Genomic DNA, 24,168 nt, shown 5'->3' on the forward strand with positions numbered 1-24,168 from the left:
GACTGTAGATCTTTCCTCTGCTTTCGATTTCGTCGACCACTCACTTTTATTTTACAGCTTGCATTACTAGCGGGCTTATTTTCAAAAGTGATCGCCGGCGATCTTCTGACATAAATCGGGAGATGGCCAGCGATCTCTCAAAAGCGGCAAAATCAGTATAATTGAAAGCTGCTTTTTTGAAACCATCGCTGCTTTCCCGTCGCCGAGCCGGCGAAAGTTCAAGGGGGCGTGTCGGTGGCATAGTGAAGGCGGGACATAGGCGGGCATGGGCGTGGCTACCAGATGGCTGACTTTTGTGGATAATGGAAAAAAAGCGGCGTTAATGAGTATTTCGCAGGGTTTACTTGGTCCTTTTATTTTCATGACCAAGCCTAAAAAGGTGCCCCAACTGACCAGATGACCACTGGAGGGAATGGGGGATGACCTCCCTGTACTCCTCCAGTAGTCACCAACCCCCTCCCACACTAAAAAAAATAAAAATAAAAACCTTTTTTGCCAGCCTGTATGCCAGCCTCAAATGTCATACCCAGCTCCCTGACAGCAGTATGCAGGTCCCTGGAACAGTTTTTGTTGGTTGCAGTGGACTTCAGGCAGGCGGACCCAGGCCCATCCCTCCTACCTTTTACACTTGTGGTGGTAAGTGTTGAGCCCTCCAAACCCCCCAAAACCCACTGTACCCACATGTAGGTGCCCCCCTTCACCCATAAGGACTATGGTAGTGGTGTAGAGTTGTGGAGAGTGGGTTTTGGGGAGCTCAGCACCCAAGGTAAGGGAGCTATGCACCTGGGAGGTATTTGTATATTTTTTAAAAATTTTTAGAAGTGCCCCCAGGGTGGCCGGTTGGTGTCCTTGCATGTGAGGGGGACCAGTGCACTACAAATGCTGGCTCCTCCCACAACCAAATGCCTTGGATTTCACCAGGTTTGAGATGGCCGGCATTTTTTTCCATTATCGCTGAAAAACAAAACCGGCCATCTCAAACCCGACGAACTCTGGCATTTGGCCGGGCCAAACAGTATTATTGAAAGAAAAGATGGCCGGCCTTCTTTTTCAATAATACGATTCGGCCAGCTGTTTGCGGCGCCGCCAATATAGATCGCCGGCAATCTATTTCGCCGGTGCCGTTCGATTATTCCCCTCTAGGGGTATCAGGATCTGTTGGTTTACTTCTTCTCTCTCAGGATGCACCTATCAGGTAGTCAGTCACCTCCTCCTCCTCTACAGCCACCCCTAGCCCTTGACTTCTGGGGTCCCCCAGGGCTCTATTCTTTCACCTCTTCTTTTTAATGTATTCCTTAGGCTTCTTGCTGCTCCTATTCAATCCTATGGTATCTCTTCTCATATTTACTTGAATGATATTCTTCTACTCTTCCTGACCAGTCCACACTTCTCCTCCATCCAACCCATACAACATTGCCTTTCTGTAGTTTAGAAATGACTCCTTGATCACAACATGGCTCTGAACAAGGAAAAAATGATAGCCTGCTGGTTTACTGGAGGAAGCCCTAGTTCAACTGCTACCTTAAATTTGTTGGAGACCTCTATCACTCCAGTCCCTTTCTTCTGGAATTTAGGTGTTATTTTAGATTCTCAGTTGACATTTTCTACACAGATTTCTAATGTATGTAAAACTGGCTTCTTCATCATTAGGCAGTTGTGCGTAGTTAAGAGGTATTTTAATCACAATGCATTTTACTCACTCATTCGGTCATTACTAATTTCCAGACTGGATTATTGCAACATTAAGTATCTAGATTCCCGCGTTATGTGCTCAAATGACTTCAGACATTACAAAACACAACCATCAGGATACTCTATCATGCCAAAACATCTGATCATGCCTCTCCCCAATCCAGAAATATCACTGGCTTTCCATTGGTCAAAGAATTATCCATAAGCTCTTAATTATCACCTTCAAAGCTTTTCGGATGGGTGTACAACAATTCAGTACTTATTTAATCTCACCATTCCTTATTCACCTATGCGTTTGCTCTAATCCCTAAATGACTATCCCTTGGTCCTTTCTAACCCTAAACAAGCCATTCTCAAAGTCACTAGATACTGCATTTTATTTTGCTGTACCTTTCTACTGGAATTCCCTCCCTCACAAAATCAGATCTGAATCCTCAGTTAAAAAATTTAAACCAGCTAGAAAGACATGGCTGTTTCGCCAGGCCTTCAACATTACGTGGAGGGGCATAATCGAAAGGGGCACCCAAGTTTTCCTGAGGACGTCCTTGCAGGACGTCCCGTTGAAGGGGCGTGGAAACCCGTATTATCAAAACAAGATGGGCGGCCATCTTTCATTTCGATAATACGGTCGGGGATGCCCAAATCGCAAAATTTAGGTCGACCTTAGAGATGGTTGTCCTTAGAGATGGCCGTCCCCGATTTTCAGCCATAATGGAAACCGAGGACGCCCATCTCAGAAACAACCAAATCCAAGCCCTTTGGTCATGGGAGGAGCCAGCATTCATAGTGCACTGGTTCCCCTGACATGCCAGGACACCAACCGGGCACCCTAGGGGGCACTGCAGTGGACTTCAGAAATTGCTCCCAGGTGCAAAGTTCCCTTACCTTATGTGCTGAGCCCCCCCCCCCCAAACCCACTCCCCACAACTGTACAACACTACCATAGGGTGAAGGGGGGCACCTACATGTGGGTACAGTGGGTTTCTGGTGGGTTTTGAAGGGCTCACATTTGCAGCCTATTTTATAAAGGTTCATGGGTATATATTGGCCTTTATAAAATACTAGCTGAAATTGTGTAGAAATAGTGCCTAGATTGAGGTTGTGGCCCAAAATGTGTGTGTAAATTGCAACTACACCATGTTCCACCCAAACTCCTCCCCGAACGTACCTACTCTAAAGTCATGTATAAGTATGCACGTAATTGCATTGTGCACACTTTTATGTGTGAGGTAATTTTTACACACAGAAAAGATTGGTAAAATTACCTCCTATACTTCTAAACACCAATGAGTAAAAGGCAGAAATAACTTCTAATGGGTCAATACAGAAACAATGTGGTTGATGTTTTTTTAAAATGCCACATGAGGCATTTAAAAATACTCAATATATTCAGTGCCTCTATCTGGATTGCAAAGTGGTGCTGAATATCCCAATAGAGCAGGCAATGCTAGATTAAAACTATATTTGGCCCTATGACCCATTTCTTCCTTCATTAACCCCCCCCCTCCCACCACCACCAGTGAGTCAAATCCCCCCTCCACCATCACCACTAATCTTCATTCATGGCCTCCCCCCTCCCCCCGGATTGGCCATGTTTGGAAGCATTATACTGAACCAGATGGATTTTTGGTCTCACCCTGTTATGGTAATTCTTATATTCATACATAAAATTAGAAATGGAAATACTGAGAAACCACCGTCTTTTGAGTAGTATGATATGTGATAAATAAAAACAGGAAAAAGAAAAAAGAAATGCCCCCGATACTGAGCTAAATACAAAGGATGTAAGAAATATATATTTTAATGGCTGACTGTGTAATAACTACAACTGAAAATAAAATTGGGGTGGTCTCGGCCTCCCTTTTCACTTTATTTTTGGTGGTTGTTTAAGTCCTTTTCTAAACTTTCCTCTTCATTTCATCCTTCTCCTTCCTTCCCTAAATCTGTGTCTGACATTGATCTTTTCCTTTCCTCTTTTTCTCCATTCTTTCTTCTCTGCTTCTCTATCCACTCATACTGTAGCTAGATTTCATCTCTCCTCCCCCTTGTCCCCCAATCCTTACTATCGGCATACTAACTTTTAATCTCCCATTCTTTCTCCTCTGTCAGCCCATTTCTTCCTTTCTTTCACCCCTTCCCCTTTTCTTCCTCTTCTTTTACTTGTTCCATAGTCTTCCATTTCCAGCGCTCTGTACTCAGTCTCCTAAGCCCTCATCAACCTTTCTTTGAATCTCACTTCTTCCTCAACCCCAGCTCTTTCCATGTCACTTATCATTTCCTTGACCTTCGCACTTGTCTCTGATCCTCTGTATATCTTTCCTTACCCCATTCGCCTTTTTCCCATTTATACCTGTTTTCACTCCTTCAGAGACTTGTTCCTTTCTTTTGCCTCTCCTCTCCTTTCCAGCCCATGTCCTTCACAATTTCACACCATCCCTCCACCCCACTCCATATTTCTATAACTGTTTCATATACCCCAGTCCATCTATTACACCCTTACACATATTCTACCCAGTTCCTTTGCTCTCACTATCGTCCAATCCCTGCATCCCCACTCAGTCTTTCAATCCACACTCCCATTATCCATAAGTATTATTCAATCATGAAGTCTTTGAACCCTCACCTAAACCCTGAATCCCTCCCCCCCCCCCCCCCACCTCTCACCACCTAATCTCATTCCTGAAAGCCATTGTAGGCTACGCGTGACATGAAAACATTTTTCAACAAACACTTCCAGAATACGTGAGACATGCAATGATCTCTAACAACTATTTGATCAAGGTGGTGCAGCTGCTTTTCCAGACAAAAGGATTGTGTTCAGTGCAAGCTGTGAAATGAAAAACATCCCAGTTTGTTTCCAAGTCTAATCCTTTATCCTGAATGCAGAGTGCAATGTGCAGTAGATCAATGTTTCATATATTACAGGTGGATAGATTGCTCCATACAGCAGCTTAGACACATTTAGATAAGAACTGATACTGTGTGCCAGTAGCTTACAGCCTTCTGTGTTTTGGCATTTTGATCCTGTACCAGTGGCTAAAGTGGCAGGTTAAGTGATGATGTGGGATTACAAGAAATATATCATGCTTTAGGACCTGATGACTGATCAACAATTAGTCTCTTGGCCCTGATGTTTGTTTTATTTCAGCTGGTACAGTAAAATGATACATTTCTGGCAATCTCTTATCAATTTCTAGTCCAAAGGATGAACCACTGAAATAAGCATATGCTTCTGTGTGCCAGAAAGTAGCAGTGCATGATGGGAATTCTGACCGACAAAACACCGAGAACTACAGAGATGGTACCTCAACAAAATAAATCTGATAAATATTGACTAACAGTGCAAGTCAAAGAAAGCATTAACAGTCTACTCTATAAAGAGTATAGGGCAGGAACACAAAAATGTCAGAAAAAGCCTCAGGAAAATCTCTGACACTGCAATTTCTGGAATGCATAGTTTTTCTCTCCCTGTTTCAAATTTCTCTAATTTGGCTTCTAATCTCTTATGTTTCCTTAGTACAGGTCAGTCTTCAACCCTTGTAAAAAATGTTCCCTTGAAAATGAGGAATAGTTGTAAGTCAAGAATATAAATATTAGTTGCTTTCTTTAGCTGGAAACAGAATGAAAACATATTTTTTGGTGCAAGATTGGGCAATGGAAGAATTATGTTATGTAATGGTAACTTTCTTAAACAATGACATAAGTACATAAGTAATGCCACACTGGGAAAAGACCAAGGGTCCATCGAGCCCAGCATCCTGTCCATGACAGCGGCCAATCCAGGCCAAGGGCACCTGGCAAGCTTCCCAAAGGCATCTGGCAAGCTTCCCAAAACATATCAGCATAATATTTCAAAAATGTACAAAGCCAGTGGGCATACCCTACTGACCCAACTTAAGTGCCTGAACCCAGAAACACAATGAAACCAAAGCCCGAAATGAACACTGTATAACTCTTCTTCTCTACGATTCTCCTAATGTGTCTGTAACACATGAACCTCTTTGATAATAACATCACTTTGTATTTGTTTCATCATCGAAGGCGACTAACGCCTCACGGTACTATGCAAGCCACATTGAGCCTGCAAATAGGTGGGAAAATGTGGGGTACAAATGTAACAAATAAATAAATAAATAAAATCATTTAAAATCTTGAGTTATTTTGATAGGACTTTCAAACTCTTTAGAGAAACCATATTCAAAAGAGCATCAGGAAGAGACTGGTTTGGAAGGTGACCAGCTGAATTTTGCTAGCATTCCAAACATCATCTGCACGTGCAGGTCCAAATAAATCTCTGTTCTTGCCCATCACTCTTTTTTCCCCCATAGTTCTAAAATTCCTAGATACCAATGTATACCATTATGCTACAAAGATAGTCTCTATAAGTAATTTCTAGAAGTTGACAATTTTTCAGGTACATCAGAAGCAGAAAAACAGTGAGGGAATCTGTGGGACTGTTAAATTACAAAGGAGCAAAAGGGGTGCTTAGGGAGGGCATGGCCATAGCAGAGAAACTGAATGAATTCTTTGCTTCTGTCTTTATGGAAGAAGATGTAAGAGATCTGCCTGTACTAGAAATGGTTTTCAAGGGTGATGATGTAGAGGAACTGAAAGAAATCTCGGTGAACGTAGAAGATGTACAGAGCCAAATTGACAAATTAAAGAGTAGTAAATCACCTGGACCAGATGGCATACATCCAAGGGTACTCAAAGAACTGAAGCATGAAATTGCTGGTCTGCTGTTACTAATATGTAACCTGTCGTTAAAATCGTCCGTAGTACCTGAAGATTGGAAGGTGGCCAATGTGACGCCAATTTTTAAAAAGGGTTCTAGGGGTGATTGAGGAAATTATAGACCAGGAAGCCTGATGTTGGTGCTGGGCAAAATAGTGGAAGCTATTATAAAGAATAAAATTACTAAACACGTAGACAAACATAGTTTAATGGGACAGAGTGAGCATGGGTTCAACCGAGGGAAATCTTGCCTCTCCAATTTGCTTCATTTCTTTGAAGGCATGAATAAACATGTGGATAAAGGTGAGCCTGTTAATGTAGTATACAGAATCTAGATTTTCAGAAAGCTTCTGATAAAGCTCCTCATGAGACTGGGTGACTGGAGAATTAAATCAAGGATGTGCTATAGACGTAATCTACCTAGATTTCAGCAAAGCTTTTGACACGGTTCCCCACAGGAGGCTCTTGAACAAACTGGACGGGCTGAATTCGGGTCCTATCTTCAGCCCGTCCAGTTTGTTCAAGAGCCTCCTGTGGGGAACCGTGTCAAAAGCTTTGCTGAAATCTAGGTAGATTACGTCTATAGCACATCCTTGATTTAATTCTCCAGTCACCCAGTCTCATGAGGAGCTTTATCAGAAGCTTTCTGAAAATGGTGAACTGGATTAGGAACTGGTTGACGGACAGACGCCAGAGGGTGGTGGTAAATGGAATTCGCTCGGAGGAGGGAAAGGGGAGTAGTGGAGTGCCTGGGATTGGTGCTGGGACCGATTCTGTTCAATATATTTGTGAGTGACATTGCCGAAGGGTTAGAAGGTAAAGTTTGCCTTTTTGCAGATGATACTAAGATTTGTAACAGAGTGGACACCCGGGAGGGAGTGGAAAACATGAGGAAGCTAGAAGAATAGTGTAAGGTTTGGCAATTAAAATTCAATGCGAAGAAATGCAAAGTGATGCACTTAGGGAGTAGAAATCCACGGGAGACTATGTGTTAGGCGGTGAGAGTCTGATAGGTACCGACGGGGAGAGGGATCTTGGGGTGATAGTATCTGAGGATCTGAAGGCAACGAAACAGTGTGACAAGGCGGTGGCAGTAAGTAGAAGGCTGCCAGGCTATATAGAGAGGGGAGTGACCAGCAGAAGAAAAGAGGTTTTAATGCCCCTGTATAAGTCGTTGGTGAGGCCCCACCTGGAGTATTGTGTTCAGTTCTGGAGGCCGTATCTTGCTAAGGATGTAAAAAGAATTGAAGCGGTGCAAAGAAAAGCTACAAGAATGGTATGGGATTTGCGTTACAAGACGTATGAGAAGAGACTTGCAGACCTGAACATGTATACCCTGGAGGAAAGGAGAAACAGGGGTGATATGATACAGACGTTCAAATATCTGAAAGGTATTAATCCGCAAACAAACCTTTTCCGGAGATGGGAAGGCGGTAGAACTAGAGGGCATGATATGAGATTGAAGGGAGGCAGACTCAAGAAAAATGTCAGGAAGTATTTTTTCACAGAGTGGTGGATGCTTGGAATGCCCTCCCACGGGAGGTGGTGGAGAGGAAAACGGTAACGGAATTCAAACATGCGTGGGATAAACATAAAGGAATCCTGTTCCAAGGGAATGGATCCTTAGAAGCATAGCCGAGATTGGGTGGCAGAGCCGGTGGTGGGAGGGGGGGCTGGTTGGGAGGCGGGGATAGTGCTGGGCAGACTTATACGGTCTGTACCAGAGCCGGTGGTTGGGAGGCAGGGATAGTGATGGGCAGACGTATACGGTCTGTGCCCTGAAATGACAGATACAAATCAAGGTAAGGTATACACAAAAAGTAGCACATATGAGTTTATCTTGTTGGGCAGACTGGATGGACCTTGCAGGTCTTTTTCTGCCGTCATCTACTATGTTACTACGTTACTATGTTACTCCTGATAAAATTAAAGAGTCATGAGATAGGAGGCAAGGCTCTGGTGTGGATTAGGAATTGGTTATTGGTCATTTTTCTTAATGGAGCAGGGTGAACTGTGCAACGCCACGGGGATCTGTACTGGGGCCAGTGCTATTCAACATATTTATAAATGATATGGAAATTGGAACGAATGAGGTGATCAAATTTGCAGATGATACAAAACTATTCAAGATTGTTAAAACACGTGCAGACTGTGAAATATTTCAGGAAGACCTTAGGAAATTGGAAGACTGGGCATCCAAACTGCAGATAAAATTTAATGTGGACAAATGCAAGGTGATGTATATTGGAAAAAATAATCCGAATCATAGTTACCTGATGCTAGGGTCCACCTTGGGGGTCAGAACTCAAGAAAAGAATCTGTATGTCATTATAGATAATACGCTGAAATCTGCTCAGTGTGCGGCAGTGGCCAAAAAAGTAAACAGGATGCTAGGAATGATTAAGAAAAGGATGGTGAATAAAACCGAAAAAACTATAATGCCTTTGGTCGCTCCGTGGTTCGTCTGCCTCTTGTGTATTGCGTTCAGTTCTGGTCGCCGTATCTCAAAAAAGATATAATAGAATTAGAAGAGGTTCAAAGTACAGCAACTAAATGATAAAGTGATTTAAAAAAAAAACGTTTTTCTCAATTCATCATCATCGTCATCCCCTTCCCCCACTGTAGCAATGCACTAACTCAGCAGGAGTTAGTGAATTATTCTTATAATATTTAAAAAAATGTGCATTCAACTTTAGAATTATCATCATTCAGACTTATACATTCATTAGTGATCAGTAGTTTGGAAAGACTACCAAACATTCCCTGTTTCAGATCTAGGTGAATCTTTAATACAGCACTCACTCTAAATGAAAGATCAGGAGATATTTTAATGTTTCTCAACGCAGGTCCCAGAGCGGCTTATAACAAACAAAAATGCAACAGAAAATTTTGAAGGTAGTTACGGTGCCTCCTATCATTGTTTTGTTTTGATTTCATTTTCAGTCAATAGCATGTGTCCTGTATAATGGAATTCTAATGCTTTTGAAAGAATTTCAGATAAACAAACTCTTTGAGATAAAAGCATGTGATGGGTGGACAATTGATGTGGGAGTGAGCTAGGACTTTGAGTGCGGCATGTCCTTGCAAAGTACAAATGTTTTGCCATTATCCAATGTTAGTATAGGACTGAGAAAAGACAGCAAATTCTGAAAAATAAACTCTAACATAATTGGCCACCATGAAAGAATAAATCTGATCATTTTATGCTGGTTCTCTTCCTGCCAGCATCTGCCTCATACGGTGGATGGGAATTCACATTGAAGTACACACTGTCACAATTCACTTGTCTTTTTTTAAATTTTTCGTGTACTTGTTCGGTACATGATAACCCTTTGGATCATGGGAAGACGGTTGTAGACAAGTACTGAAATTAAAAATGCACAGACTCCAAAAGGGTCTTCTAGTGAGGAAAGGAGGAGGTATAGATAATTTCTATAATTTTCTTTCTCCCCAAAACACATTTCTGACTCCATTAATGGTTACACCAATTTAAAAATCCAACTTTCATTTTTGAAAATGGATTCAACAGAGGTCAACTCTTCATAAAAAAAAAAAAGAAAAGATATTATGACATGGCATTGTTCTAATTGATTTTATGAAGCAAAATAAGCAGAACTAGCAACTGTGGAAGCATCAGTGGAGTTCCTAGGGGGGGGGGCGGTGGGTGCGGTCCCCTCCGGGTGCATGCCGCTGGGGGGGGGGGGGTGCCGCGCGCGCCTGTCCATCGTTCGTTCCATGCTCCCTCTGCCCGGAACAGGTTACTTCCTGTTCCGGGACAGAGCGGGAGCATAGAACGAATGACGGACAGGCACACGTGGCACCCCCCACAGCGGTGTGCACCTGGGGGGGTTCTTTCACGGGGGGGGGGGTGTCCTTTCGCCGGGGGTGTCGCTGCACCCAGGGGGCGGGGCACATCTGCGATCCGCCCCGGGTGTCAGCCCCCCTAGGAACGCCATTGGGGAGCATTATTATAGCAATTCATGTAATTGTTATTTATGCAGTTTGTTATTTTTAGCCTCATTTTGAGTAAAGTGGTGTGATAGCCGTGTTAGTCCACTTTTAAAGGTAATAAATAGAAATTTATTTATTTATTTATAATATTTGTATCCCGCACTTTCCCACTAAAAGAAGGCTCAATGCGGCTTACATAGTAATAGGTAACACAGAAGTTTGATATGTAAAGTAGGAAATTAAGCATAACATAATAATAGGATGGATAGATAGGTAGAGACAGGTGATAGAGAGAGGAAGGTAAGGTGGGAGATTAGAGTCTGGGTCAATGTTGTTTTCTCTTCAGTATATGTAAGGTAGATGGGTTCAAGAGATTAATCTGGGTTTTTTGGGTAGGCTTGTTTGAATAGATGGGTTTTTAGTGCTTTTCTAAATGGTAGGTGGTCATGGATTGCTCAGATAGGTCATTTTTTTTATTAGCTTTCAAAGGTAACCGTTCTTCTTCAGATCGGAAATCAAATATTGACAAATATCAGAATATGTAATTGAAACACAAAAGCATTCCAATGACAGTCTCACAGGAAGTGAGTGGGGTGGGTTAGGCGAGAAACAGGGAGAACTGGGTGGATGAGAGACAGGGAGAGATGGATGGCTGAAAAGAGGGTGACAAAGCCATATCATTTTATGGTTTATAGTGGGATAGAATGCCCAGATCTTTGTTAAGTCCTGTATCATCTTATTTTCTTTTCTATGTTTTGTTTTATTTCTATTTAGAGCCTCATTTTGGATCCTGCATTAATGTGTTAATGCACATTAAGACATATTAACCCATACTAATCTGAATTATACATGCTATTTTTTGCAATTCCTATCATTCTTAATAAGACTTATATAGTTATTTTGGAAGCCCTATTTCTAAGGCGAATGTATATTTATTTCTCCAAGATCAACTTGGGATTTAACTCTGCCTAGATTTAGCTGGCCTGTTACCCGAGTTTTTTGCACCAAGAGCGTAGCTACGTGGAGCCATGGGAGCATGGGCCCCCATAGATTTGGCCCTGGCCCCCCACCGCCAACCCCTTTGACCCCCCTCCCGCCGCCAACCCTTCCCCGCTGGTGCTGCCGTCGGGTACCTTTGCTGGCGGGAGTCCCCAACCCCTGCCAGCCGAAGTCCTCTTCTCCGACGCGGCCGCGTTGCTGATCTGCAAGGCTTCTGTTTCTGTGAGTCTGATGTCCAGCACGTACACGTGTAGGATGTCAGACTCACTGAAACAGAAGCCTTGTAGATCAGCAACGCGACCGCGCCGGTGAAGAGGACTTCGGCTGGCGGGGTTTGGGGACCCTGCCAGCAAAGGTACCCAACAGCAACAGCGGGAGAGGGTTGGTGGCGGCAGGAATGGGGGTCAAAATGGTTGGCGCTGGTGGGGTTCAAAGGTGGTGGTGTTGGCGGCGGTGGGGGTCAAAAATGGCAGGGGGGGTCAGCGGCACTGGGGGGGGGCTAAAATGTGCCCCCTCACCTCGGGCTCTGGACCCCCCCCCCCCCCCCCCCCCCCCGCCAAAGTCTGGCTATGCCCCTGTTTTGAACAAGTACTCAATAACAATCCGAGAGTCAAGATATCATTATAGAAAAGATATTCAGCACTATTTAACAGCCAGGTCCCAATCCTGGTCAGTTAAATAGCGCTTAACTATCTATCCGCGAATGTACAGTGGGAGATAGCCGGTTATCTCCTGCTCAATATTCACAGTCAGCACTTAGCTGATAACTGGCTATGGGGTCCATTTACTAAGGCGCGCCGAAAAATTGCTCGCACTGGTGTAGGCACGTGTATTGGACACGTGCAAATCCATTTTTCAGTGTGCCACCAAAAATGGACATGCAGCAAAATAAAAATTGGCGCACATCCATTTTGGGCCTGAGACCTTACTGCCATCTATTGACTTAGTGGTAAGGTCTCATGCGTTAACTGGGTGGTAATCATCAGCGTGTGTACACTGCCAATTACTGCCCATTTAGCGCCATGCGGTAGAAAATAAAAAATATTTTCTGCTGCGCGTATTGAACGCACGTAAAAATTAGAATTACTGCCTGGGGCGCGTGGTATCTGGGTGAAGTTCTAATTTGACACAGGTTGTATGCACATAGGTGCTTACATGTCTTAATAAAAGGGCCCCTATATCTCCTGATAGAGCCGGCTATGCACTAAATATTCAGCGCATCACCAGCTAAGTTTGTTGGCCAAATTCTGTTGCCGAAATAGCAGACCAATCTTTGGCCAGTTTCAACTTAACCGGCCAGTGCTGAATATTGACTTGGCCAGTTAAGTTGAAACTGGCCGTAAATAATCCAGATATTCAATGCCGGGTCACCAGAAACAGCCTGGCATTGAATATCCAGGCTCAGCGCCAACCGCAGGGGCCAGCCCGGCTAACTCCCATGGTCTGAATATCGGCCCTTACTGCATAACATTGGGTTGTCTAAAGAGAGGCATCCATTGATTCATCTCCAAAGAGAGCAGTTTTGGAAATGTCCACAGTGCTTGCAGGCCTGCAGGTATGCAGCTTTATTTTTCAAAGGGAAATCTAAAGCACACCAATTTTTTTTTTTACCTGCACCAAAGGGTAGTATTACTCAAATAAGTAGTTATCCACATAAAACCGTATTGGCCCTCCTATTTTCATGTGAAGAGGTATATAGATAATGGTTGCACTAGTATAGAGGCTAAGACAAAGGGAGGGAAGCATCTGAAAAATGCAAAAGTGAGAGAATGATAAACCTGAAGAACTAGTTTATATCTAATTCATAAAAGTGAGTGTGTGTTGCCAAAGCAGATGGTACTTAAAGAAATCAGTCAAATTAAGAGGAAAATATGTTTAAGGTCTTCAGTGATCTACTTTATATATTAGTGTAGGGCCGTCGAGAGACTGAACCGGGCCTGGGGCAGGGCTGCCGCCCCCCCAATCGTTGTCCACTGCCGCCCCCCACTTGCTGCTGCTGCCGCCGCCCCCCCAATCGCTGCCGCTGACGCAACAGAATTGAAGATTGAAATACCTTGGCTGACAGGGATCCCAAGGACCCACCAGCAGAAGACGTCTTCTTCCAGACTGCCTGCCCCTGTGGCAGCTTTTCCTCTCAGAGCATGCTCGATTTTAAAACCGAGTATGCGCGCCTGAGAGGAAAAGCAGCCACGCAACAACGGGCAGAAGAGTAGCGCTGGAGGAAACTCTGGGTCCTCGCCAGCCTCCAAAGGGGGCCCGGGCACCGGAATTTTCTCTCTCCTGCTCCTGTCGGGACACGAACACTCGTGTCCCATCAGGAGCCGGAGAAAGAGAGAGAGAGAGGCCCGGGTAATTTTGTCCCCCTTGCCCTCCCTCAGCAGCCTTGTTCGTGGGATTTTGTATGTGAAAAACAAGGATGTCATTGAAATTGTTTCACTCCCTAAGCTCCACAGCGGAGAGCCCACTATTCCTGGGATAAGCAGTATAAAATATTTTGTACTTTTTTGGGATCTTGCCATGTATTTGTGACCTGGATTGGCCACTGTTGGAAACAGGATGCTGGGCTTGATGGACCTTTGGTCTGTCCCAGTATGGCCATACTTATGTATGTAAGATTTTTGCTGCTCCTTACCTCAGTTAATTGTCAAAGGTAACTTTTTTCCTTTTAAAAATGGGTGCAAAATCTGTGAATAAAATGTTCCCACAGACATATGCATCTTATTTGAAACTTGCCCCGGGATGTAGTAGTATTGCTTCTTATTTTTGCTTATTCTTTCATTGTCAGATAGTTCCAAAACTTGCATATTTCCTATTTGCACATTTTTATGCAAGACCTCTCTCATTAATTTTGTGGCAAACTGTTTCACAGGTGTGTATATCTTACTTGAATATTCATAATAATGCTCATAATATTAAAAACAAAATTCAGAGATCGATCTTCAAAAGGGTTTAACCAGACAGGAGAAGCTCTTAACCAGATAGTATCACTAAATATCCCTTCTGATCGCCTAGGTTAGGGGCAGTCTGAGTTCAGAGCCAGCACTTAACCCTGCTAACCAGTTGAGTGGATAAAGTTAGGATCATTGAAAGGCTTTCCTAGCTTTATCTGCCGAGTTAACTGGCACCAGTCTCAAAATCAGCCGGTACGAGACATGTCCCAGCATTGAAAATCCAGGATTAATTCAGCCTGCGGCTGTGAGTAGCTTAGAAGTCATTTACCACTACAGGCTAGGCCCTCAGTTGTCTTGAAACCTTATGAATAGGCATGTGAGCCTTACATTTATTCATGGGGCAATTTCCATATCATCTGAAATTCCTGTACAGATCATGAGTACTCTTTACCTATAAGGCAACAACACAAAAGTGGGAGATGCCACACAATGTCAAACTGGAACAAGTCAAAAGTTTATTGGTCCAAAAGTACAAAAAATGCTGAAAGACCCAACATGGCCTGTGTTGGGTGTTTCTGTCAGCATTTTGTCTTCTTTTCGACCAATTAAACTTTTGTCTTGTTCCAGTTTGACATTGTGTGGCATTTTCTACTTTTGTGTCATTGCCGTGCTGATTTATGGAAGATTGTTTCCCCCCACACACCTTTTTTTGTGCTCTTTACTTACAGCATTTGTACCAAGTAAAAGTATACATCTAATTTTACTGTGAACATTGCCTATGGAAAAAAAATACCCAAAGAAACTTGCAATTAGTTTCCTGTGAGTAATTTTTCCAACTAAAGCATGATCCATGCCCTAATCCTGGCCCAGCATTAAATGTGGGTAAAAATACACATGTCGTTCTACCCAAATGATAATGTCTTATCTCTACATTACAAAGCATCATGCACTCTTTTTTTGCATCAATAGTTGATTACAGTACTGTACATACCCCCTTTCATCATGCCCACTTCATAACACTTGCGCAACCGACAGGCCTGGCAACTCTTCCTCCTATTTTTGTCAATGGTGCACTGATTGGTTGCTGGACACATGTAGTCATTATGGCCTGTAAATCAAAACAAGAGAACATTGCTTATAGATTGTCGAGAGATGAAACCAAAGTAGTTACAGGGCAATTCTATTCTTCATTTATTTTTAAAATTTGTTCCCCACCTAAAACTAGGCAGTTTACAACAGTAAAACATGTATAAATTATGCTACATAAATAAAACCAACACGTAAAACAATACATTCTCTATTAAAACCCAAATACAAAAGACAAAGAATCATACACAAGAACCTGCTGTAAAACCTCCAACATCAAGGGTCCGAAAAGGCTTGCATATAATGGTAAGTTTTCAAAAATGTCTTAAATTGTAACAAAGTGGGACAAAAACGTAAATAGCCAGGGAGAACTTTCCATAACAATGGACCTGCAATTGAAAATGCTCTTATTTTTGTTTCGACATAATTCAGAGCACTCAACCTTACCACTGAAATTTGCTTAAGGATCTCAGATTTCAACTGCCTTGGCAGATGGTATAACTGCACTGGCTGTGATAAGTACCACTGTATTGTCTGAAGTAAAGATTGATGTGTGCGTTTACACACCCTTTGCATGTGTTAATTTACAGAATACTAGAACTTACACACATAAGTGTACACTTATCCATGAAAGTGCCAGCAAGGTACCAAGGCGCTATTCTGTAAGGGCGTGAAAGTGGCATGGGGTAAATTCTATAAGTAGTGCCTAAAAATCGTCACCAATAATGGGGTCCTTTTACTAAGCTGCATAGGCGCCTACTATGCGTGCCCAATGCACGTCAATTTGGAGTTACCACGCAGCTACCACGTGGCCCAGGCGGTAATTTCATTTTTTACGTGCATCCACTATGTGCGCCAGAAAATAGTTTTTATTTCCGGCATGCGGGTGGTAATTGGCATTTGAACGCACGTTGACCATTACCGCCCAGTTAACATGTAGTCTCAGACTCAAAATAGACACGCACCAATTTTTATTTTGCCACATGTCTATTTTTGCCCCCCCCCAAAGCATTTTTTACAAGTTCGCTGAAAAATGGATCTGTGCGCAACCAAAACACATGCCTACACTAGCGCAGGCCACTTTTCAGTGCACCTTAGTAAAAGGCAGTGGAGTAGCCAAGGGTGGACCTGGGTGGGCCTGGGCCCACCCAGTATCAGCATACCTATGATGTGGCTGGCAGGGATCCCCGAGCCCCACCAGCTGAAAACTCCCAACAACTGTCCCTCCTGCATACCTTGTAAATAACAGATCTTCACCTGCAGAGAGCAGAGACTGATGCATACTGCTTGCACCGGCCCCAAAGCCTTCTCTGTGATGTATTCCTGCCTATGCAGAAACAGGAAGTTGCATCAGAGGGAAGGCTGTGGGGCCAACATGCAGTGTATATTAGTTGCTGTTCGCTGCCAATGAAAATCTGCTATTTAAAAGGCATGCAGGAGAGGGGGATGTTTGAGAGACCATATGGCATGCAGGCGAGAGAGGGAGAGACCAAATCACTTGTGCAACAGAGCGGAGTTCTTCTTCCCACCCATCTTGGGCCCAGGCCCACCCAAAATTGGGTGTTCGGCTATGCCCCTGGTAAAAGGACCCCAATGTGACACACTTAGCACGATTCTATAATGAGTATGCTTCCTTTAGAAATTCACGCTTAGCACTAAGCTGCACCTAACTGTAGGCGGCTGCAATTGGGCCTGCTATAAGCAGACCTAAATACTAGCACCTAAATGAAGTGCACTTAGGCATTCTGTATCAATGCGCATAAAATCTGCAAACGCCCCAAGAAATGCCCCTAACCATGACCCCAATTTTTATGCATGATAGGATTTGGGTGTAATCCGTTATAGAATCGGATATGCGCCTGAATCCTAATTATTGCCAATTAGTGCTGAAAATTGATTGTTATCTCCCAATTATCCGCATTGATTAGCTTTTTGTTCAATTAAGTTATGCACATCTTTATGGAATCACACTAAGCATGTCTTTAATTGGTGCCCATTTTTCAGGCACAATATACAGAATTTGAACCATAGTGCATAAATGCACATGCACATGGGCGGGGCACTGGTGGGCAACAGGCGGGGCTCCCACCTAACATCCACCACTGACAGAATACTGTAAGTTACATCTCTGCCGCATTTAGGTGCTACATTTACATTAGGTCTATGGCTGGTGTAACTGCAGTTGTGCAAATATAAAGCATAAGCACAAAGAGAGGGAAACCAAAGCACAAAATGTGAAACCACAACAAAAAAAAGCACCAAGGGTCTGCAGGACTGAGGATAGTAAACAGATCTTTATTTACAAAACCCGACACGTGCTGTGTTTCAGCATCCATGCCTGCGTCAGGTGTCGACATGGTAGCTCTTCAGAAAAAAACAAAAGCTATCCAAGAAATAATAAAGATGGTCCAAATACTCAGTTCAATAATTAATTCCAAATTCATCAGAAGCCACTATGTCCTGGCACAAATATGCCACACCGATCATAAAATGCGCCCTTGGTGCTTTTTTTTTGTAAATGTAAGACATACTAATAGTGGCTACCATTAAGTTCAAATCACAGAAAATAATTAGCATTCATTCAAATCTACGAATGATGTTACGTTATATAGTGAACTTACAAATGCCATCTTGCTTAAAGAAACCCTAATACATAAACAATTTTGGGGCTCAATATTTAAAAGCAGTTATTATTATTATTATTTATTGCATTTGTGTCCCACATTTTCCCACCTATTTGTAGGCTCAATGTGGTTTACATAGTTTTTTAATGGCTTACATAGTTTTGTTATGACAATGTAATTCTAGAATATCAGATAAAATTAGTAATGTGCAGAGATTGAGTAAGGGAAGAAAGAAGGAAGTGATTAGGCGGGTAAGTATTGAGGTGGACTTTCGTAGCTCAGTGAGTTGGTGAGGTGGATTAGAGCAGCTATGGATTCTTTTTGTAGGCCTTGTTGAAGAAATACAGTGGTGGAAATAAGTATTTGATCCCTTGCTGATTTTGTAAGTTTGCCCACTGACAAAGACATGAGCAGCCCATAATTGAAGGGTAGGTTATTGGTAACAGTGAGAGATAGCACATCACAAATTAAATCCGGAAAATCACATTGTGGAAAGTATATGAATTTATTTGCATTCTGCAGAGGGAAATAAGTATTTGATCCCCCACCAACCAGTAAGAGATCTGGCCCCTACAGACCAGGTAGATGCTCCAAATCAACTCGTTACCTGCATGACAGACAGCTGTCGGCAATGGTCACCTGTATGAAAGACACCTGTCCACAGACTCAGTGAATCAGTCAGACTCTAACCTCTACAAAATGGCCAAGAGCAAGGAGCTGTCTAAGGATGTCAGGGACAAGATCATACACCTGCACAAGGCTGGAATGGGCTACAAAACCATCAGTAAGACGCTGGGCGAGAAGGAGACAACTGTTGGTGCCACAGTAAGAAAATGGAAGAAGTACAAAATGACTGTCAATCGACAAAGATCTGGGGCTCCACGCAAAATCTCACCTCGTGGGGTATCCTTGATCATGAGGAAGGTTAGAAATCAGCCTACAACTACAAGGGGGGAACTTGTCAATGATCTCAAGGCAGCTGGGACCACTGTCACCACGAAAACCATTGGTAACACATTACGACATAACGGATTGCAATCCTGCAGTGCCCGCAAGGTCCCCCTGCTCCGGAAGGCACATGTGACGGCCCGTCTGAAGTTTGCCAGTGAACACCTGGATGATGCCGAGAGTGATTGGGAGAAGGTGCTGTGGTCAGATGAGACAAAAATTGAGCTCTTTGGCATGAACTCAACTCGCCGTGTTTGGAGGAAGAGAAATGCTGCCTATGACCCAAAGAACACCGTCCCCACTGTCAAGCATGGAGGTGGAAATGTTATGTTTTGGGGGTGTTTCTCTGCTAAGGGCACAGGACTACTTCACCGCATCAATGGGAGAATGGATGGGGCCATGTACCGTACAATTCTGAGTGACAACCTCCTTCCCTCCGCCAGGGCCTTAAAAATGGGTCGTGGCTGGGTCTTCCAGCACGACAATGACCCAAAACATACAGCCAAGGCAACAAAGGAGTGGCTCAGGAAGAAGCACATTAGGGTCATGGAGTGGCCTAGCCAGTCACCAGACCTTAATCCCATTGAAAACTTATGGAGGGAGCTGAAGCTGCGAGTTGCCAAGCGACAGCCCAGAACTCTTAATGATTTAGAGATGATCTGCAAAGAGGAGTGGACCAAAATTCCTCCTGACATGTGTGCAAACCTCATCATCAACTACAGAAGACGTCTGACCGCTGTGCTTGCCAACAAGGGTTTTGCCACCAAGTATTAGGTCTTGTTTGCCAGAGGGATTAAATACTTATTTCCCTCTGCAGAATGCAAATAAATTCATATACTTTCCACAATGTGATTTAATTTGTGATGTGCTATCTCTCACTGTTACCAATAACCTACCCTTCAATTATGGGCTGCTCATGTCTTTGTCAGTGGGCAAACTTACAAAATCAGCAAGGGATCAAATACTTATTTCCCCCACTGTATATGGGGGGGGGGGGGGGGTAAGATAGGAACGAGAGAAGGGAAATGTTGAACATGGAGGGGGTGGATAGGGATACAGAAATAAGAGGTGCTGAAATATGAGAACATAAGAATAGTCCTTCAATGCCATTTAAGCCGCATTGAGCCTGCCATGAGTGGGAAAGCGCTGGGTGCAAATGTAACAAAAATAAAATAAATGGTGATGGTAGCATCTATATTTGTCTACTTTTCTGACCTTAAGATGGTTGCACCCCCCCTGTTCATCAACACAGAGACTCGGCACCATTAGCGTAGTGTTTACTATATTAAGTGTTCTGTGACCAGAACTATGCTATTGGTTTGTATTCCTCCATGACGAGAAGTGGCATGAACTGCCTTTGGGCTTGAGGCAACAAAAGAAAGTATCTACTTTCAAATTGATGCTGAAGCGTTATCTGCTTGACCAAGACTATGACTTACTCTGATGTGCCCATTGTCTGGACTGATGTTGTTACTGTTAATTGTCTTCTAATGGGAATGTTTTAATATGTATGTTGTTGTGCTCCCCGCCTTCAACAAAGGTGGGCTATAAATAATAAGCAAACATAATTTTTGCCTGATGTTTCAAGATGGACACAGAGCAGATGGAAAACATTTCTTACATATTGTAATCATATATTAACTTCAGGTGCAAAGCTTCAATTAAGATATCTGTGTAAATATGTAATATTTTTTGAGAATTGCTCTTATATGTTGTATGAACTAGCTCAATTACAGTTTTTCATGGAAAATAAAGAGAGTTTGAGCTCAGGGACTTAGTGGGGAAGATATCAATGTGGGCTACTGTTAAGACGTGTTATTTTACTGTTAACCCCAGTGATTAGCAACTAAGGGCCATGTCCAGGCACTGGCATTGAATATTTGGGTTTGTGTGGCCAGCTCTCTCTTATGTGGTCAAGTATGATATCCAGCACTTAAATGCCTAAGCAAAACTGAATAAACATAGGACTAAGTTCAATGCAGTCCAGTTTGTCCACTGAATATCAGCACTTAGCCAAATATATGCTGACTCCGCCCCAGACCACTCACAAAATCGCCGGCTTTCAGTTTAGCAGTTTGTGCTGATATTCAGTGACATTAAGCAGTTAAGGGGCCCTTTTTCCAAGCTGTGGTAAAAGGGGCCCTGCGTTAGCGGCAGCGGCCATTTTTGCCTCTTGCCAGGGTCCCTTTTACCACAGTGGGCAAAAAGCCCCCAAAAAAGAAATGACCGTGCGGTAAGTTCACATTTGCAGCACTGCCATTTCAGAGGGAGCACTTACCGCCACCCATTGCGGTGGAGGTAAAGGCTCCTGTGCTATCTTGGCAATGCATGACACTGCCCAATTACCACCAGGTAACCCCTTGTGGAAATATTTTTCTAATATTTCCGCTAGCGCCAGAAAGGCCACACGCTGGGGGTGGAACTATCGCCGGCGTCCGTGTCAGGCCGGCAGTAGTTCAGGATTGCCCAATGGCAACCCTTTAGTAAAAGGACCCCTAAGTTCTGCTGAATATCAGCGGGTAGCCCTGCACAAGCACTTTAATCAGCCAAGAACCTCACCTGCCCACTTAAATTGCTTTGAACAGCAAACCCATATGTTCATAAAAGTAGGCCTGCCTTTCATTTAGCTAGATTTTTCAGCCTAATTTAGGTGCCTAGTGCTGAAATTAGAATCTAAACTCATTTTTCCACACCCTAAATCCACCTTGTTGTACATTAAAATCACCCAAAATAAACAGAGATTCCAGCTCTAAATCCAAGAAGGCTTATTCGTTCAAGTAATGAAAACAAAATCAAGTAATGGCCTATGCAGCCTCTCTCTAAGCAGTTCTTTGCCACAACTACAGCAAAGAAGGACTTGAAAATAATCATGCCAGTAAGCTCTGGAACAAAATGGGTTGCAATTCTCATGTTAACATCCAAAAGCTATGATTGCATAATGGCAGCAGATATCTGGTTGTTTATGCACAATTAAATGATATATTGTAAGCTCTATTGAGCAGGGACTGTCTCTCTATGTCATGTGTTCAGCGCTGCGTGCATCTGGTAGCGCTATACAAATGTTAATAATAATTAAATGATATATTATCACCCCTTTGGTTTCAACAGAATGAGAGCTGATGTAAAATACAGTAACTCCTGATCAGAAAGCAGAAGGCAATCCCGATGTGCCTTACAAAAGTAGCAGAAAGAAAAGGTGCCCTGGGATTATGACCCATCAGGCTATGATCACTGGGTCATTCCCATTCTGACCGATAAAAAGTTGGATGTAATAGATCACAGTGGAGGAAAACAGCACTGATTATAGAGGTGTCAATTCTAAGCGATTTTTCTGTCAATTGAGTAGAGAAGCACAAGATCCTCAAATACCAAGAAATGCAGTCAGAGACCAAGAAAATGAGGCAGAAGTATACAGGAATATTTCCCACTGTATTGGGAGGCACAGGCTCGATTAAAAGCAAGTTCCAAGCATACCTGGTTAGAATGTATATCATTTCATGCCTTTACGTGCAACTCCAGAAGGAAACTCTCTTTTGCACAAAGCAAGTGCACCATAAGCGTTATGGTGAGATTTAGCAGTAAATTTGAGAGCCGTTGATCATCATACTCCATATACCCTGGCTTAGGAGTGAGGTTCATTACTACCATGATTTGAGCAAAACTAAAAACATAATTGTTGCCAAAATAGAGATCATACAGTGTCTATAGAAGAGCTTCAATCAAAAAGATGGAGAAAAAAAGCCGCAAACTTAAGTTACAGCAATATGTAACTCAGTACCTAGCTGCCTTTAATTACTATCATAGGCATAAAAAAAAGTCCATCTTAGTGTACAACAATTCATGCTCATTCAATAAAACCACTGCAGATCAAGCACTAGGAAAAATCAAAATGCACTTATCTCAATAGCTCCATTCTAAGCAAATCCCTTCCATATATCATCCTCAAAGTAGGCTCTTTGTAATCAAGACTCTCACAACCAAGAGTTTAGTCCAGTCCCGACAAAGATCTTTGTTTCACCAACCAACCTGGCTTCTTCATGCCTAAGATAGTAATTAAAGGCAGCTAGGTACTGAGTTACATATTGCTGTAACTTAAGTCTGAGACTTTTTTCTCTGTCTTTTTGATTGAAGCTCTTCTGTACACACTGTATGATCTCTAGTTTGGTAACAATTAATTTGTTTGTGTTTTAGGGGGTCTTTTACTAAGCCACAGTAGTGTTTTTAGCTCTTGGTAGAAATCAGCTGGTGGTAAATGCCGAGATGCCCATTATATTCCTATGGGCATCTCGGCATTTACAGCCAGCTGATTTCTACCATGACCTAAAAACACTACTGCGGCTTAGTAAAAGACCTCCATACTGAGTTAAAATTGTTGCTGTAGCCCGCGTTTTCTGCAATGTGCAAAATTAACCCATTTGGAGACAATACCCCCAAGAGAAATTTACATTAGCTATAATTACCACATATCTTACTATTCTTATCATATCGATTTCTCCTATATCTTCCCTGTCCCATTACTGTCCTTTAAACCTCTTCAATTTCTCCATCAAAGCTGCCCAGGCACATCTTAAATCATAGAAAATCACACACACAAAGCACAATAATAAATTACTTTTAAGAATGCTCTTAATGTCACCCTCAGATGTCTCGAACCTGGAAAGGGGATGAGATTTGATATACTGCCTTTCTCTGGTTACCATCAAAGTGGTTTGCATATTATATACAGGTACTCATTTTTGGTACCTGGGGCAATGGAGGATTCAGTGACTTGCCCAAAATCACAAGGAGCTGCAGTGGGAATTGAACCCAGTTCTCCAGATTGCTGCAATAACCATTAGGCTACTCCACTAACCATTAGATTACCTCAACCCCAGACCCAATGATGTCACTGGACGAGCAGGGCTTGCACAGTTAAAAGATTAGTAAGGCAAAAAATAGGAAAAGTAGACCTGGAGGAGCCTTTTAACACTACAGATTCCCTCAGTCAAAATGAAAAATACAGCTAGCAATATTCAATTAAGGTGCTGTTTATTGAAGGACGAGTAGGAAAGAAATGAACTGGAGCAATATTCCCGTAATGCAGGCTCCCATAGTTAAAATGCATGAGCAGCCAACAGTTGTCAAACTACTGACAACTGAAGGGAAAGTGGCATGAAAGAGCTGGACTGGAACAGTCTTTCAGTGATATATATTCCTTCAATTAAGACACATAAAGCAGTCAACAGCTTTCAATTAAAGTACAG

General features: G+C 42.8%; 1 protein-coding gene across 2 annotated transcripts in view; it reads right to left on the reverse strand.

The window, feature by feature from the left end:
* Positions 1-24,168, reverse strand: part of ESR1 (estrogen receptor 1) — a 587,957-nt gene that overhangs the window by 235,923 nt on the left and 327,866 nt on the right. For both annotated transcript variants that reach the window (XM_030198471.1, XM_030198472.1), the window contains one exon: positions 15,259-15,375. In XM_030198471.1, coding sequence (XP_030054331.1) covers positions 15,259-15,375 — 117 coding nt within the window. The remainder of the gene's footprint in view (positions 1-15,258; positions 15,376-24,168) is intronic.

This window comes from Microcaecilia unicolor, chromosome 3, assembly GCF_901765095.1.
Source record: "Microcaecilia unicolor chromosome 3, aMicUni1.1, whole genome shotgun sequence".
Taxonomy (NCBI): domain Eukaryota; kingdom Metazoa; phylum Chordata; class Amphibia; order Gymnophiona; family Siphonopidae; genus Microcaecilia; species Microcaecilia unicolor.